The sequence below is a fragment of the Nanorana parkeri genome, unplaced genomic scaffold (assembly GCF_000935625.1).
Source record: "Nanorana parkeri isolate BGI_ZX_2015 unplaced genomic scaffold, ASM93562v1 scaffold720, whole genome shotgun sequence".
Taxonomy (NCBI): Eukaryota; Metazoa; Chordata; class Amphibia; order Anura; family Dicroglossidae; genus Nanorana; species Nanorana parkeri.
Genome location: NW_017306988.1, coordinates 86,766 through 104,702, shown reverse-complemented (window position 1 = coordinate 104,702; position 17,937 = coordinate 86,766). Strand labels below are relative to the sequence as shown.

Below are 17,937 nucleotides of genomic sequence, written 5' to 3'. Positions count from 1 at the left end.
CCTCTATCCAAAAGAAAAAGTGGCTTTAGATACACTTTATTGACTGTATAGTAGACATGTGCACTGGCAAAAAATTTGTTCGAAAAATCCGTACAGACTACCGCTAACGAATTTCATCCGAAATTTCATTTTTGGAAATTCTGATTCGTTTTCATTCCTCATTTCTGTTATTCGGAAATTCAGACACATCCGAATCTCCGAATAACGAAAATTTGTCCAAAAAACAAATTTTTCCGAAATGAATCACACATGTCTACTGTATAGCCCTCAGCTCAGTAACTTTTGTAGAGGTGCCAGCTGTATTGACAGCATCTACCCTTATGAACCAGCCTGACCAATAAAGGCTCTGAAAAGACACAAATGGGTTAATTTATTAAAGTTCTGCTCAGTGTATAGCCGGGTGAATGCTGTTGGCATGGCACTAGTGCCCCTAGATGGCAGTGATAAGTATAGGAATTTTTATAAATAAACCCCAAAGCTTCAGGCAAACACACAGTATCTTACCTTCACAGGTGACCCCATCCACATCACTCAATTGGTAGCCCCGGCGGCAGTAACACTGGTACGAACCATAAACGTTGGCACATTCCTGACTGCAAGGGTTGCTGTGGCATTCATCCACATCTAAAGCACAATGAACAATTACAATTAGTTATCGACATCTTTTTCTCCATACATACACTGCATATATTGCACAATCCATCCCCTTGTTTCAAGCTAAGTAGTCCCTTGAGAAATACACAGGTTGTCTCATAACAACCTTGTCCATGATACAGTTTTGTGACTGGCTGACAACAACTAAAATAGATACAGCATTGATTATCAAGTTCTTTAGATTGGTGAATGACATTGACATATAACAGATTTACAATACTGAGTGTAATATTTTTCATTGTCACAGTTGAGGAAGCTACAATGTAATTTAAAAATGTCAGTATTGTATTCATGGCCTTTTTGTTATATAAATAAAAAAATACAAAATTCTCTGTATTTCTTATTAGAACAGACTCTCTGTTAGTGCGACTGTAGGCTGTTCACAACAGCCATGGAGATACCTGGAAACCATTGGTTCACTGGGACAAGTCAGAGTTCTGTACCGATTCTGACAGCGGTACCCTGGTGGTATTTTCCTTCCTCTACACAGATATGTAAAGGATCCGGCCTTCTCACAGGAAGATTTTCTAACAAGTATTAGCATCCAGGGCCGCCGTCAGGGGGGTACCGCCGATAGCCATGTAAGGGGCCCGGGCAGCCTTAGGGGCCCGAGCACCTTACATGTGTATCGGCGGATGGCCATACAGGTGCCCAGCGGGAGGTGGAGGCAACCGGGCCCCCGCAGCACCGGAGGAAGCCGGGGCCCGTACTCTTCCTATCCTCACCTGAGGTGCTCTGTACGGTCCTCCGTTGTCCCCAGGGGGTTTCCTCTGCACATTAGGTTTTTAAACATGGCTGCCGCGAGCAGCGGCGGCCATCTTTAAACCTGGCAAGTGCCCACATTACATTTAATATATTGCCGAACTGGCAATATATTAAATGGAAATAGATCCCTGGTGGTCCAGAGGGAAATCAGTATGAGCTGCATCTCTTGCTGATGCAGCTCATACTGATCGCTCCCTCGTGGTGCCGCCGCTGATTTAGTAGGGATCGATCAGTATGGTCTGCACCAGTGCACCAGCCAGAGTGCAGAGCACACTGATCCTTCACTCGACCACCAGACCAGGATAATCCCCAAGTGCCACACTGGACCCAGGGGATGCAGCCCCCCTTCCTGCAACTAAGGTAAGAAGGAGAGGGGGACATTTTTTGATTAACTATTTTTACTTTTAATAGGTGTGAGAGTGTGTTTTTTTTTTTTTTTTTAAATGAAGCTGTGTGTGGTTTTTTTTTAAATGAGTGTGTGATATGTTTGTTTGTATCATTGCGCCTGTGTGTTTTTTTTAACCACTTCCCATGGGATGGCGTAATTGTACGCCCTCCACTGGAAATGGTTATACCAAGAATATGGCTGCACCTGCAGCCGTGTTCTTGGTACCGTTTTAGGGCCTGTTCACACCACTTGCATCGCATTGTGGCCGACTCACTTTTTTGCCAGGCTGGAGGGGACGTGGTGGTCAATTGAAGTGAATGGCGCCGTAGCCACACCCTCCGGCTGCAATGCGATCGCTCGCACGGGATCGTAGGGCAAATTGTGCCTGCGGTCCGGTGTGGTCAAAATGCTGCAATTTTGAACGCACTGCAGGTACAATATGCCTTGCGATCCTGTGCGGGCGATCGCATTGCAGCCGGAGGGCTGGGTTACGGCGCCATTCACATCAATGGACCGCCACGTCCCCTCCAGCCCAGCAAAAAAGTGAGCCGGCCGCAATGTGGGCAGTGCGTTCTGGCCAGAGTCAGACTGGAATGCACTGCTTATGGTGTGAACTAACCCTAAGCCCTGGGTCCAGTAGACATGTGCGATTCGTTTCGGAAAAAATCGTGTTCTGGACAAAATTCGTTAGCGGTCGTCTGTATGCATTTTTGTGGACAAATTTTAATTGCAGCAAAGTGACAATTAAAAAAAAAAATTTTTTCATGTCATTTTGCTGAAATGAAACGAACGATACGAACATGAAACGGAAATGGCGGTGCGGGGGGGGGGGCCCGGCCTAAGGCCGTGTAAGGGGCCCCGAAATTTCTGAAGGCTGCCCTGTTGGCATCTACCTCTATGATAATGATTGGCTGCAATTGTAAACAATCAAGGTTTCTGGAGGCACCTAACTTCGTGTTCTGGTAATGTCCCAGAATGTCTCATTGACTTCTGATATCCTTATGGCAGGGTGAACATTATCGGTTTTGCTCCCTCAAGGGTTATGAATCTCATAAGTCTTTTAATATCCAATTGTTTTACCTTCACAGTTTCTGCCATCGCTAGCCAGCCGGAATCCGGTGGTGCAGCTGCAGTAGAAAGAGCCAGCTGTGTTTTCACACTTGTGGGCACAGATACGCCCGGAGTAGCCACGGCACTCATTGATATCTGGAGAGATTAAAGTAGTGCAATGAACAGGATAGTAACAGCAGATCATGTGCAGCAACCCTACAAATGTGAGCAGCATGGTGACTTGGTGGTTAGGACTTGCCTGCCAAGGCTTAGTTCAGTCTCCATCAGGGGCACTGCATGGAGAGCTATTAAATATGATAAGGCACCATTTCCATGGTGTCTAACTGTATGGCAAAAAGTATGTGGATACTCCTCTTTCACCTGAAAATGAAGAGTTCAGGTGAAGAATCTCAGCTATAAAAAGACATGGTTTTATTTGAGTTTGCTATGGAGGAACTCAAGTGGCCTGCACAGAGCAATGACCTTCTACTAAACACCTTTGGAACAATTTTGAATGTTTATTGTGAGCCATGTCTCCTCATCCAACATCAGTACCTGATCTCACAAATGCTGTTTTGGCTGAATGGGCACAAATTCCCACAGACACCCTCCAAAATCTTGTTATAGCTGCATATGGAAGCCAACTTTATATTTATGGCCATAGTTTTGGAATTGGATATCAAGCAAGCTCATACTGTATAGGTGTGATGGTCAGGGGTCCACACAAATTGAGTCATATAGTGTAATCTTTCCACCTAATCATAGAGGGAGGTTTCTTCAGCTATTTGAAACCTTCAGCTCAGTCAATTCCAGGGCGGAATGACATCCAAGCCATTAACCTAAATAAAGTCTGCAGTACAGTGCTATGAAGATTGGCAGCACCTTCATTCTATGCAGTGCACCAATAGCTTTTGACTTCTGAACATTGGGTAGGTTGTTTTTAGACCAGAGAAATTTTGGCTCCCAAAGTTTTGGCACACAGCGCATTCCTGAGTGTGTTATGCACCTATCCCACCCAGATACTGAATTTGTCACTTATTGACATGTGATCTCAACGTAACCACTTAGTGTTATGTTGCTTTAGGAAAGTGTGGGCAGAAAATCACTGGTACCCTATTTCCACTTTAAAAATGAACTCCAGGTAGATATAAAATACACATAGTTAGTCAGGTTGAAAAAAAGACACACGTCCATCAAGTTCAACCAATAGAGAAAAAAAATAATCATATAACAGAAAAACCTCCATATATAGAACCCTATGTCCACAGTTACCCACAATTGATATCACAGCTGATTAATAATTTATTTTTGTTTTATCCAAACAAGGCAAGTATCTGAATTTAACCAGATGCCAGCCTCTTGCATTCCCTGTACAGCAGATCTTACCCTGGGAGAGAGAGGCAGCACAAGGAAACACTTACAGGGTTATTCACAAAAGGGTGAAGAGTTTGGAGAAGGCAGGAGAAGTGAACAATCTAGGACAACATAGCTGAACTGGAAAGTTAGGTGAATTGGGGAATTTTTCCAAATCAGCTATTTTGGCCCAGATTGTTCACTTCTCCTGTCTTCTCCAAACCCTTCACCCTTTTGTGAATAACCCTGTCAGTTGTGCTTTAGTGAACAGGTAGGAGCATACTGATAGGAGAGTGGCATAAAGATGAGCTTGTCAGTTTGCTGCTTTTTCTTACACTGCCCAATCACAGGTTAGAGGTGGGACAAGACCTGTAAGTGTTACTTAACTGCAAAAGGGAGAACATTCAGGTGTTCTGTCCTGCCAGACAGGGCTGTGTTTCATAGAGAAGCTGTGTAAATATTATGAATATATGGATAGAAGTACAAGTCACTTGGCAGGTAAAACATCTCCCATACATGTATTTAGTTGTTTGCCTGGAGTTCAGCTTTAACTGAAACCGCACTGTGTGGTTGCCAGATGTATTTCTAAAAAACAGTTTTTTGGCATGCTCCACATAGGTGAGCTTTAGCTTTGTCTACAAATACTGCTTAGCCTAGATCAGCCTACATATGCTTAGCCTACATATACAGTCAGAGTGTATTTGAGTTACTTAAACACTGCAGCTAGAGATCTTTGAGAATGTGACTGCAAAACATGAATGTCCCTCTTTGCTGTACATGGTGAAGGGGTACCAGTTCTGTTCGTTCTGGTGCACTCACCAGCACATGACCTGCTTAAGGTGTCAAAGTGGAATCCTGCGCGGCAATCACACCGGTAAGATCCAGGAACATTCAAACATGTGTGTCCTTCTCCGCAGGGATTCTGAATGCTGGAACACTCATTCATATCTGTGAATTAAAATAGGATTATATGCAACAGGGTGAATGCAAACAGAATGGAAAGGTAAAAAAAGATAGCCAAAGTTAGCCATACACATGTCAATCTTCGAACACTTTTGAGCCACGAGAAATCATAAATACTCTGCAATCACCAGCAATCACCAGAAACTGAGCAATCAACTACCCACAAGTTTGTTCAACTACAAGAATTCAGTCCATTGTGAATTGGTATCTGGGCAGTACATTGACTATAGCAAAAAAACAATCACAATTCTACACTGCGCTTGATAAGGGCAATTTAGACCTCATCTCCTTGCGGTTTATCCATACAAATAATGGCATAGAAAGTACAAATGTTTTAACAACTTGCCACAAGCATGACCAGCTTTGGCCTAAACAGTGTCTTCTTTATCTGAATATTTTATTTCTTGTTGTACAGTGGCACTAAACTCTTAAAAGGCATTCACGTACCCTCTTAACAAAAAATGTATCTTATTCGTGCTGAGCGCCCGACTTTTCTGAGGGGGGTGACACCAAAATGACTGTGAGTCATTTTGGTGTCACCCCTCCAATGGTGTCACCCGGGCACCACCCTTGTGACGCCACTGCTGACACTGTCCTTCCTTCTGGAGGGTGGCTATTTTTGTTCCCCATGGTCCCTGTGTGTGTTGTAAAATAGCCACAGCTCCAAACTCGCCCCCCTGATGAGCTACAAAGTCACGTTTAATTTACTCATTTGTATTGAGTAGTAGTGCACTAAAGAGATACAGCTATATACTGGATAAGTACAATGACCTTGCATTGCTATATTTTCTGAGTAGCTGGCCCTCTCACATTCAAAGTATTCAAACAAAAGGCCCAACTGAGAATAGATTTCTTGTCCCCAATTTCAGTTGAACTCAAGACTATGCTTCAATATCATAATGCTAAATGATAATACCCTTTTAAAAGGGATCCGCTACTTTAAAGTGAACCTTTAAATAACTATACAAGTCTTGATGAATAAGTCTCTGAAATGTCCCAATAAACTGCAACATTATCATTTTTAAAAATAGCTCCACCTGTTATAACAAGGTGGAGCTACCCCCACACTGCAAGGGATAACTGCTCATTTTTGCGTAGGGTGAAAAAAGTTAAGTTATACTTACCCAATCCTCCAAGCTGGCAGTGCTCCCTCCAGCCTGTCTCCTCCTCCTCTGCGTGGATGGTATGACCCTTGGTGTCCTCACATCCAGTACACTCTATTGGGCATGATGACTCGCGGACTCCTAGACTGCTCCAGCAGAGGGGGAGAAGCTCAAGTGACCAGTCTAAGAGCCGGCTGGCTCGGAAACTCAGGTGAGTATAACCTTTTTTCCCCCACTGCAAGGGTTAATAACATTTCTGCCTGGAGTTCTTCTTTAGGTTCTAAAGCTTGAACAACCCACAAACCCTCTTTTAACCTGTTGCATTAGACACAAGTGCCTTATGATATGCATTACTCTGCTCCTTCTCTTAGTTCTAAGTATGTTTTCCAGGAGCCTGATATAAGCAGCTTACAAACAGTCATTATAAGTAAAGCAATGTAGATGCTCTAACATCACAAAAAAAAGCCAATACATTATTGTAGAAGTGCACTTACCTTCACACTTTGTCCCATCAGCACTCAAGTGGTATCCCCGCCCGCAGTTGACCACATGGCGTTGACATGTGTAGGAGCCCTCAGTATTAATACAGGTCTGGCCTGGAGAACATGGCGCATTCAGGCTCAAACATTCATTGATATCTGTATCGGTACAAAGAAAATAATTTTATTGTGCATAGGTTCACCCAAAAGTAATTATCTCCATGTAGCCACAGTGCTATTTGGAGGATGAAAACATCATTCTGCAGTTTAAGAGCAGAAACTGGCATAGCTCTTTACTGTCAGCGGCTCCCATTTAAACAGGTGACCCATCTCGTGTCATCTGTTAGATAACGTGTCCGGTACACGTGTCATGTGTCTTGTCTTACCAATGCAGTTGCCAAGTGCATCCTGTATGAAGCCGGCACTGCACTGGAGCTTGGGTCGGCAGCGGAAGGAGCCAGGTGTGTTTTGGCAGTTGAAGGTGGGGAGACAGTTGTGAGTTCCTGTTGAGCATTCATCAATATCTGAAAATTAGAATACAACTTTTTAGGTACAATGTCAGGATGGCCATATTGCACTTAACTCAGTCACAATTTCTGGTATATACAGGGCTGTCCCTATAAAGAAGCTATTGAGTCAGGTGGCATCATTTTGGGACACATGGGGTGGCAGCAGGCAGTGCGACATGGTTGCTCTGCTGCACAAAGTTTGCAGTGTGCCTGCCGCCCCTTTACGTCCAGAGCATCTCAGATTGCTAAGAGCCAGACAGGGAGATGTGTAAATGCCAAACACATCTCCCCGCCCAGCACTTAACAATCTGGGACGCTCTGGCTGGTGTCCTGCCCAGCTCCTGGCAACCAATGACATCAGTGGTTGCCAGGAGCTGAGCAGAATGCTCTGGCCTGGCATCCTGCTGGACTCCTGACAACCATTAATGTCACTCGGCAGGACCCTGGCTAGAGAGGTGATGTGAAAGGCCTGCCTACTATTACACCCACCCACTCCGCTGCCTCAGGCGTAAAAAATGCTGGGCACACCCCTGGTATATACCTATATTTTTATATACCATTGGTCCTGTTTCACCTCTAGTCCACAGAGCAAAACTCTGGTCACAAACTCTCAAAGACAGCAGCACTGCATGGGCAAACCAGTGCCCATCTGGCAACACACAGGCATGCTAGTACAAAATTAGCACCATATAGGCAACTGTGATAATAAAGAAGCATCCCAGTGCAAAATTGGCCATATATAGGCAGCCCTTTGGCAATAAGAGATAAGGCCCCTCCTTAAAGTGCATGGGCACCCTAACAATGAACATCTCTTATTTGCTCCCTTTCAGTCTGTTATACCTGTTATATCTGTTATAATTTACTGTGTTTTGTTATACCTGTTAAACAAGTGCAAAAATTACATGTTGATCCTGCCAGAAATCTTGTCAGCTGATATGTTCCTGTGCTCTCTGCCTGTACTGCAGTCTTATCAGATACACTATTTATAGTGATCTCTGAGAATTACAGAGCACCTCCCTCTGTATTACGGAGCAGAGGCGGTGGGTGTTTTGTAGTTTTATCCTAGGGTGACAACAATTCTTCTTTATAGATACAGTACAGTAAGTGAGCTTTGTCATCCTTGGACAGGAAGTGTGTTACTAGTAGGATTTACAGGTAAAAATAAAGGATGTTGTTATTATTAAAGAGAACCTTTCTGCTCCACTCTAGGAAAAGTCCATAAGCTCCCCGTACCTTTACAGCTGTTGTCCTCAGTAAGTTCGTAGCCTGTGCCACAATTGATCTCTCTCTGGCAGCGGAAAGATCCCACCTGATTAATACAGATCTGCCCAACCTTACAGTTGTGGGTTTGGGAAATACATTCATTGATATCTAAAGACAAAATAATACAACAAGATTGACAGTTATCCAGAGTTGCCAATATTTTTATATTGTTTGCAGAAGAAGTTTACGGCTCAAATAGTGAACTACTTTATACTTCCTGACAGAAAGGTAAAGGAGAGGGAAGGAAATTGAATGGAAAATAAAAGGGTAAGAAAAGGAAAGGGAAATGATAGGAAAAGAAAGGGGGAAAAGGAAAAGAAAGGAGAGAAACGTAAGGGAAGGAAATGAAAGGGAATGAGATGGAAAAGAAATGGAAAGGACAGAAAAGGATTGGAAAGAATAGAAAAGAAAGCGAAAGAAAATGGAAGGGTAAAGAAAGAAAAAGAATAGAAAAGAAAATTAAGGACTGGGAAGGGTTAGAAAAGGGAAAGGGTAAAGGAAGAAAAGGAATAGAAAAGAAAATGAAGGGCTGGGAAGGGTTAGAAAAGGGAAAGGGTAAAGGAAGAAAGAGAATAGAAAAGAAAAGAAAATGAAGGACTGGGAAGGGTTAGAAAAGGGAAAGGGTAAAGGAAGAAAAAGAATAGAAAAGAAAATGAATGGCTGGGAACGGTTAGAAAATGGAAGGGGTAAAGGAAGAAAAAGAATAGAAAAGAAAAGAAAAGGGATGGGAAGGGTTAGACAAGGGAAAGGGAATGGAAGGGGAAAGAAAGGGAATAGAAAACAAAGGGATGGAAACAGAAAGAAAAAGGAAATTGAAATAAAGGGAATGGAAAGGAAAGGAGAATAAAAGGGGAGGAAAGGAACATGGGAGCCAGGGAAAAGGATATGGAGAGGAAGAGAAAGGAAATTAAAGGAAGGGAAAGGTAAGAAAAGCAAAGGTAAAAGATTAGAACAGAGAAAAAAAGGAAAAGGTTAGAAAAATAAGGGAAGGGAAAGGAAAAAGAAAAAGCAATGGGATGGAAAGGAAATGGAAAGGATAGAAAAAGAAAACAAAGAATAGAAAAGGAAAGAAAAGAAAAAAGGAAGTGAAAATAAAAGGGGAGCAAAGAAACATGGAAGCCAGGGAAAGGGAATGGAGAGGAAGGCAAAGGAAGGGAAAGGTAAGGATTTTTGACCTTTTTTTTTGGAAAGCTAAACTGTTGGATCTGTTTCTTTTTTTTTGGGCTGTACAGTTGAGATGTATTACATATAAACCAAGTAGGCAAATGTGTTACCTTCACATGTAAAACCATCTGGCTGGAGTTTGTAGCCAGCGTAACATGAACAGACCACACTGCTGCCGGTGTCTCTGCACTGATGATTGCAAGGTCCGCCCCCTGCAACATAGAACTTTGTATCACATAGAGAATTTTTACTCCTAAAAGACTTTTCAACTAAAGATCGACAGTTAACGATAGAGCGATCAACTCTGAAATATCAGCACCGCACTTACCTCTGCATCGATCGCCCATCAAGATGTCGTCAGCATTAGCATGGGAGTTCGTTGGGTTGTTAGCTGGGGAAATAAAACAACATGACTCAAGATCTGCCTGGTTTCAGTAATATATACTGTGCAGAGGGAATTTATCAAAACTGGAGCAGACAGAATATGGAGAGGCTGCCCATAGTAGCCAATCAGCTTCTCTTTTCAGTTTGTTCAGTCAAACTTTGAAAATGAAACATAGAAGCTGCTCCAGATTCTGTGTACTCCAGTTGTGATAAATTCCCCTCTGCGTGTGTATAAAAATGGTCATTTTTTCAACCAGTTCAAAACAACATTTCAAAAATATAGGATATAGGATATCCGTTCATCCGACACTCCCGGCGCAGAGATAGCGGATGCGTGGCAAAACTTCTCCAGCGTTCCGTTCCACTGCAAACGCAGAAAGTAGGGCTTTCTGTGTGAACAAGCCCTAAAAGGCTTTTCGAAAATTCATGATGCATAGGAACTTTCAGGGACTTTGATGGCATTGTCCGCAAGTGTATTGTGGCAAATATATGTGTGTATATATAGCTAAAACTTTTTATTTAGTTTTGGATAGAGTGATTAAAGGAGAACTATGGGGTTAGGGCTTTTCCCCATAGTTCTCCTTAGGGCAGGGGTCAGCAACCTTAAACACTCAAAGAGCCATTTGGACCCGTTTCCCACAGAAAAGAAAACACAGGGAGCCACAAAACCCTTTTGACATCTAAAATGAAGATAACACGGTATATCGTTTTTTTACCTTTATGCTATGTATAGCATGTATATAGGTATATGTGGGCTTAGTAACGCACTGGACTCTGGGCTTACCTGAGACCCCGCAGAGCCCCCCTGAGAGTGACCCTACAGAGCAACCCATAGATCCTGCACAGCCCATCTGAGACTCTCTATGGTGGGCTCTGCAGGGCCTCAGGTGGGCTGGTCGCCGGGGTCCCTTTCCCTGTACCTCCTCCCAACTCCTCTTACCTGCTGCTGCTGGGGCCCGGGCCGCCTCCACCCCCTCTCCTGTCACCTCTGCCATGCTGCCCCTGCTACAGCTAATAGTCATGTATGAGGCCCCCCAGGCTGCCCAGACCCCTCACATGGGTACCGGCCGTACCCCCCTGATGGCGGTGTTTTATCGAAGTTTGTGACTACGTTACAATGTGTGACCAGTGACGTGGTCACACATTTCAATGTAATCCCGCCCAGTTTTTTGGCGGTAGAATGTGTAACCGCCAATAGGTCAAGCATTCCAACGCTTTGTCAGGGCAGATCGGCATCGCAAATCGTATGTGCGGGAGAACTGATTTGCCCTGGAACAGCTGTTCGGTCCTGAACTGTCACTTCTATCCGACTCTGTGAGTACAATCTCACATTCCACCCCACTCATAATATCGTATAGAAGTGACATTTCAGGACCAAACAGCTGTTTCAGGGCAGATCAGTTCTCCTGCACAAACAATTTGCGATGCCGATCTGCCCTGGAACAGTTGAGAAAGCGTTGGAATGCTTGACCTATTGGTGGTCACACATTCCACCGCCAAAAAACTGGGCGGGATTACATTCAAATGTGTGACCACATCACTGATCCCATATTCCAACCTAGTCACAAACTTTGATAGAACAGCGGCCCTGTCTAATCATTTAATCAGAGAAATAGATTATAATAGGCAACCTTATAATAAGCAACATTACAGTGTAATGTTGCCCATTATAGTCCACTTTTCTAATTAAATTAAATAACAGCACACTTACACCCCCCACCCCGCTCCTCATTTGGACTCACCTGCCAAGCCTCCCAGCCAGCACCCCAGCCAGATGGTGTGCACTGCAGGGGGTGGGGCATGTGACACACACTTCTCTCCTGCCACCTATTACTAGGGACGCGGCCGGGAGAGGAGGTGAGTCACAGGACCCGCCCCCTTGCTGATAAGCTCGTTGGCAGTGCGGGGCCCCGGGACCATGCACTGCCGCATATTCCACCAGGGGGGGTGCCCTTGACCGGACCTCACTGGGCCCCCCCACAGCCTAAGGCCCCCGGCGGTAGTTCCGCCCTTGGACAGGGAGCCGCAGCAGAGGGAGGAAAGAGCCACATGCGGCTCTGGAGCCGCAGGTTGCTGACCCCTGTCTTAGGGTAACGGGAGGACACAACCTAGCGTCCTCCCGTCACCCTAAGCTCAGTATACCGTGAGCTGCAGATCGCGGTATACTGAGACGCCGCAGCTGAGACGGATCCCGACAATTATGTCTGGATCCCCCAGCTGCGTGAGTGACAGCTGGCTCTGCCTATCTAGAGGCAGAGCCAGCTGTACCCGCCCCCTGCCCCGTCCGTTCTGCCAGTCAGCGCTGTAGGATCGGAGCGGGGAGGGGGGAATCCAGCCCCTCCCCTGTCACGGCAGAGGGCTGTGACAAGATCGAGAGGTGAGCGAACGCCGGTATGTGTTCGCTCACTTCCCGATCTACTGAGCCGACCTGTGACAGTCTCATGAGACTGTCACAGGTTGGCTAGAACTATGAGGTGAGTGAAAAGCACACACCTCATAGTTCTCCTTTAAGGTTGAAGAAAGAAAGTTGTGTCCCATTGGAAATATTCCCTTCAATGTTGGTTATGTGTTTAGATGAAGCACTGAGATCTTGAGGAATGCTGAATTAAGTTGTACTTGCTTAGGCGAATATTAAATCAGAATACAGCATACAGAGAGAACTTTCTCTATATATCATAGATGAGAATGAACATAGAGACTAGCATAGACTAGCATTGAACTACAGCGCCATCTACAGCTCAAAAGACATAATATATGCTGTTGTATTTCTAACATTCACTTCCTGCCTCAGAAATGCAACAGGATATGAGAAAGAAAATTTTTTATGACGTGAGGATTCCCCTCTTTGACAGTTGTCACCCGAGCCGGTGTCCCCATTGGAAGATTTCACCTCAGCTCTTCTTCTGGTAAAATTTTGGATTTCCCATCACTTTTGTCTAGGCGACCATGGCCACCTGAACAAACAGAGAGGGTAAATCTAACCAGGTGGAATTTAAATGCTCATTTCTGATTGTTTTGCAATAAGACCATTTTACCTTCATCGTGGTTGGGCGCATCGGCTCCATCTTGACCTTTGACACAACAGGCCCGGAAGACAAGGCTGCACTGGTAACCCAGGAACAAGCTCTGCTCACAGCTCTGGCCCTGCGCTTGGGCCGTCCTGCCCAGCAAGCAGCAGTTGCAGCATCTCTGAGGAAGCACAAGTCAGGAATAAGTTAGGTCTGATTTATTAATAGCTAAACTTTTATAGCTTATGTATAATATAAAGGGTTAGTAACCACCAGCAGGAAAGACGTTTGAGTTATCTTACGCATTCCTTCAGAAGTCATTATAGCTGAAGTTTAATCTGTGTGTATTTTGTCTTCCTTGGTTCCTCCCTTTTACCTCATCAACAAAATTCCAGTTCAAAACCTTTCTGTTTTTTATTACATACCTTATCATAGATCCAGTGATGTCACCTCTGGGTCTTTGTGCTTCTCTATGCAATGCAGGCAGATGATGGCTGGTGGGAGGGGCCGGCAGGGTGCTGTACATAGCTTCCTAAAAATGTCACAGCATCCTGCCTCAGTACTCGTCTGAAAAGCCCTCAGTCCTGAAGTAAGTGGCCCAGTGGGTGGAGTTATGAATATATCAAAATTCCCCGATGCGTGGATCGCTTCTCGGCCTTTTGGCTAAGATCAAGTGTAGTATCTGTTCTTATCAGTTTTCGGTGGGGAAAAGAACCGTCCTTGCGGGGGATGGTTACTTAGTACTCGCTGTAGTGAAAGAGCGTGTGGGGCGGCTTCCTGTGAGAGGGGAACCGCTCAGTACATGGCTTTCTGACTGAACAGATGCGAAGCTTGGTCTGGCTCAAGGGTTCGGGGGCGGCAGAAGCCCGTGGTGTTGTGCCCCCTGGGGGTGGCGTCCCAGGGGTGCTCAGAAAGTCACTTGGGTATGGGACCCCACATGACTCACTGTAGCACTCGGTCACACACCATATTGCTTTTTCTGCACAACGCCTCTTGGACAGGCCTTATGGCTAGTCCGGGGCAATATTTTTGCACTCCGGCCCCTAAGGCCTGTCAGCGTGGTGCACTGGCACTTTAGATTTATTTATGCACTCTATGCACGTTTGGCACTTTTTTATTTTTAAATTTGACCCACAGATGCGAAAGGTGCAGGTTTCTTCGGGGCCTATTCCTGACGCTGGGAGGAGATTCTGTGCCCTCTACGGGGTTCTGTCTCCTCCCGCCCAGGAGGTGGGTCTCTCTTCAGGAGAGCCCACTTGCCAAGTACTATGGGGGACCTGTCTCGGCAGGTCCCCAAAGGAAATGGACCATCGGCCTTCGGGTTGGTGGTCCAAAGTATCTCAACCCCTGTCAGGAGCCTTGCGCCCCGGGGGGTCGGGAAGTAGGTCCCTTCTTTGGAAGGACCTTGCACCCTTGTGCACGTTTTTGTGTGCTGTGATTTCACGGTTCACTTTTTTTGTTCACAGGGGGAAGTTTATTTAGATGCACGTCCACGGGCTTCGAAAGAAAAAGTGGGTGTCAGTCTGGAGGAGTAGGCATTCCAAGGTAGACTGCATTTGCCCGCAGACTGTCCTGGGTAACATCCACATGTGATGTTCAACTTTCATGATTAAAAGAACTGAAATCCAATGAATAAAAGGTTGAAAAATTGAAGGACCCGGATAGGAAATTGTCAGTTTAATAGTGACTGCATCCTATCCTATGAGGTCACTGTTCAGATGCTGCGGCTGTCTAAAGACAATAGCTCCCAAGGGTGAGTTGGGATGAGGCACTAGGCCAGGAACTTTCTCTAGTTGAATAGGAGCAACAATTTGGCTTGATGGCTCGGTTCTGGCAGCTCTTTACAAAATAGGGGGATACCCAGAATTAGAAATCCACGTTAATGAAGACTAAAGAAAGAGCGCCAGGTGATCGTCTCAAGAGTACAATGCAATATGGTCATGTCTCCAGGACATCTGCCAGCTAGCCTGCACAAACCTTTGGCCAAAAATATGTAGAAGCCACACTGCCCCGTCAAGGCTCCTCTGTGAAGTGTGGTCCTACTCTATTTATGAGTCTCCATGTTGGCAGGTGTGCTGGGGATTCTTTTTGTGTTTTGTATTGTTGTAAGCCTTCCCATGTGCACCGTGCTACCAAGGCTGGTTATAAATTTATGCGGTTACCATTTATTTCTAGTATGACCATGTTTCATGTTAAATCCTGAATATGGGTGCAAAAGTAAACTTAGCATTAAAGAGTGTACCCATATCCTTCAACAGCAGTGCATCCGCACCACCTAGTGATCACATTTATGTGCAAACATGAAAATTTTTTATACTGCATCCAATATTCTTCCTAGTGGTCAGTATGAGCTCTGCGCTGATCCTCTTTGGTATGTCCACTAGGGGGCACTATGATGTAGCAATGAATTTAGAAGAAATAGCTGCGTGTTTGGTACAACTATAAGCAGATTGAGTGACAGATTATAGTTAGAGGGACACAGCAATTCTAAATCATCAGCCAATAAGAGCACTGGATTGTGGGATAGCGGTAACGGGCGGGTGTATTACAGAGCCCTGAGTTGGTTGAAGAGTCATAGCCTGTGTTAAAGGACGATTACACAAGTGTGTAGTTATCCTTTAAACCTGGACTGGTTAGGCTGTGCAGAATGGAAACCCTTTTGACATCTCACCTTCACAAACCTGGATTCACAGGTAACATTTTCCTTCTCATTGATGTCACAGGAGTCCTTCTCATTGGCGATGGTGATGCCAGTGGCACAGTGCAGTTCCTCCAGCTGATTAATACAACATTGCTCTTGGGTTATCCTAAGGAAAAAGCAGAAAATTGGAGAGACTATGTCAGCAGACCATTCAATTCATTTCAGAAATGTTCCCATAAGATTATATGCGCATTTAACATATTTTGGATGTGATGTCAGCAGACAGAGTTGACACTCAAGTGACACTCTTTAGCAGTCTCAAGCAGGATGTCGTGGCACCCTGGTGCCTCCTGGCTTCCTCACGGGTGCCTTGAAATACTCACACAGAAACATGCCTTTCCTTGGTGCAGGCAGGCCAGCCACCAGTACCATATAAATTAATAATGTAATACGGGGAGGGTGGGATCCACTCAGAAAACAATGGCTTTCACCTCCATCCTGGCTTTCGTTGCCTCTCACCCTCTGCAATGCTGCTGCAGCTCCCAATGTGATGGTAGGACTTTGATGTGAAGGTGGCAATGACAACTGTGATGTGAATTTGAAGGAGGGTTTCAAGACTCTGATGTGAAGGGGGGACTGAAAATATTGATGTGAAGGGGGGACTGAAAACATTGATGTGAAGGTAGCAATGAGGATTCTAATGTCATGGTGCCACTGAAAACATTGATGTAAAGGTGGCGCTAAGGACTCTGATGTGAGGGGATAAATCAAGACTCTGATATAAAGGTGGGACTGAGGACTCTGATGTGAGGGTAGGACTGATGACTCTGATGTGAAGGTGGGACTGAAGACTCTGATGTGAGGGTGGGACTGAGGACTCTGATGTGAAGGTGGGACTGAGGACTCTGATGTGAGGGTGGGACTGAGGACTCTGATGTGAGGGTGTGACTGAGGACTCTGATGTGAAGGTGGGACTGAGGACTCTGATGTGAGGGTGGGACTGAGGACTCTGATGTGAGGGTGTGACTGAGGACTCAGGGAATGAAGGGGGAACTGAGAACTTTGATATGAAGAGGGACTGAGGACTCTGATGTGAAGGTGGCACTGGAAAAAAATTATGTGAAGGTGGCACTAAGGACTCTGATGTGAGGGGGCTACTCAAGACTCTGATGTGAAGTTGGCACTGAGAAAATTGATGTGAGGGGGCTACTCAAGACTCTGATGTGAAGGTGGCACTGAGAACATTGATGTGAAGGTGGCACCGAGAACATTGAGGTGAAGGTGGCACTGAGAACATTGATGTGAAGGGGGGACTGAGAACATTGATGTGAAGGTGGCACCGAGAACATTGATGTGAAGGGGGGACTGAGGACACTGATGTGAAGGGGAGACTGAGAACTTTGATGTGAAGGGAGACTCAAGTCTCTGATTTGAAGGGGGAACTCTAATATGAAGGAGGCTCCTGATGAGAGAAATGATGAGATGTGACAGGGGTGACTCTTGATATGATCGATGGGTTGCTGATGTGAAAAGGGGTTTCTGATTTTACACATGCACATACAAGCATACAAGCTGTGTAAATAAGCCTGTATGGGATGACCATGTTTTAACTGATTATAGGAAGATAGTCAGATAACTATACAAAAAAAGTTACATCTGACTCCTCTAGGCAGAAGTCTATTTTGCCGAACGATAAATCTAACCCCAGGGGGCCGCTTTTGCATTCGCAATCTTCCTGCTTTGTGGTATTGTATAACTGTGATGGTTGTGCCTTTTCCCTTCTTCCCCTTTAGAGGAAGTCTACCATCTGGGTAATAACTGAAAGTAAAGCACTTCTTATAGCTCATTGTCTGATATCTAATCTTAAATGATGGCATTGACATATAGACATAGAATCTACCAACCTGTATATGTAATACAAGAAGGGAAATATGGTACAGCAAACCTGCAAAACAGGAAAGCTGTTGTTTTCCTTGAAAGAGACCCTGTCACCTAGCCTATTGATAAGATATAAGAAGGGCTGGCAGGGGAGAGCTGTGAAGGCTAGTATAAATGCGTTGGAAAAGGAGGGGGGCTTTAAGTAGACCCTGTTACTTTGTCCTGGATGGGAAAGGTGACAGGGCCTCTTGAGAATCTTGACTTGCAATCTGTAGTGCTTGTCTCTTTTATGCTCCTGTCTGCCTGCACTTCCTAGGGTCGAACACTGCGTCTGG

At 45.0% G+C, this 17,937-nt stretch overlaps 1 protein-coding gene across 1 annotated transcript in view; it reads right to left on the bottom strand.

Moving 5' to 3' along the window:
• Nucleotides 1-17,937, bottom strand: part of FBLN1 (fibulin 1) — a 69,712-nt gene that overhangs the window by 23,167 nt on the left and 28,608 nt on the right. Inside the window, exons 3-12 of the mRNA XM_018564078.1 lie at nt 15,755-15,890; nt 13,111-13,264; nt 10,020-10,082; nt 9,802-9,903; nt 8,498-8,635; nt 7,142-7,279; nt 6,771-6,914; nt 5,030-5,158; nt 2,888-3,013; nt 505-624 (exon numbers count right to left, since the gene is read on the bottom strand). Coding sequence (XP_018419580.1) covers nt 505-624; nt 2,888-3,013; nt 5,030-5,158; nt 6,771-6,914; nt 7,142-7,279; nt 8,498-8,635; nt 9,802-9,903; nt 10,020-10,082; nt 13,111-13,264; nt 15,755-15,890 — 1,250 coding nt within the window. The remainder of the gene's footprint in view (nt 1-504; nt 625-2,887; nt 3,014-5,029; nt 5,159-6,770; nt 6,915-7,141; nt 7,280-8,497; nt 8,636-9,801; nt 9,904-10,019; nt 10,083-13,110; nt 13,265-15,754; nt 15,891-17,937) is intronic.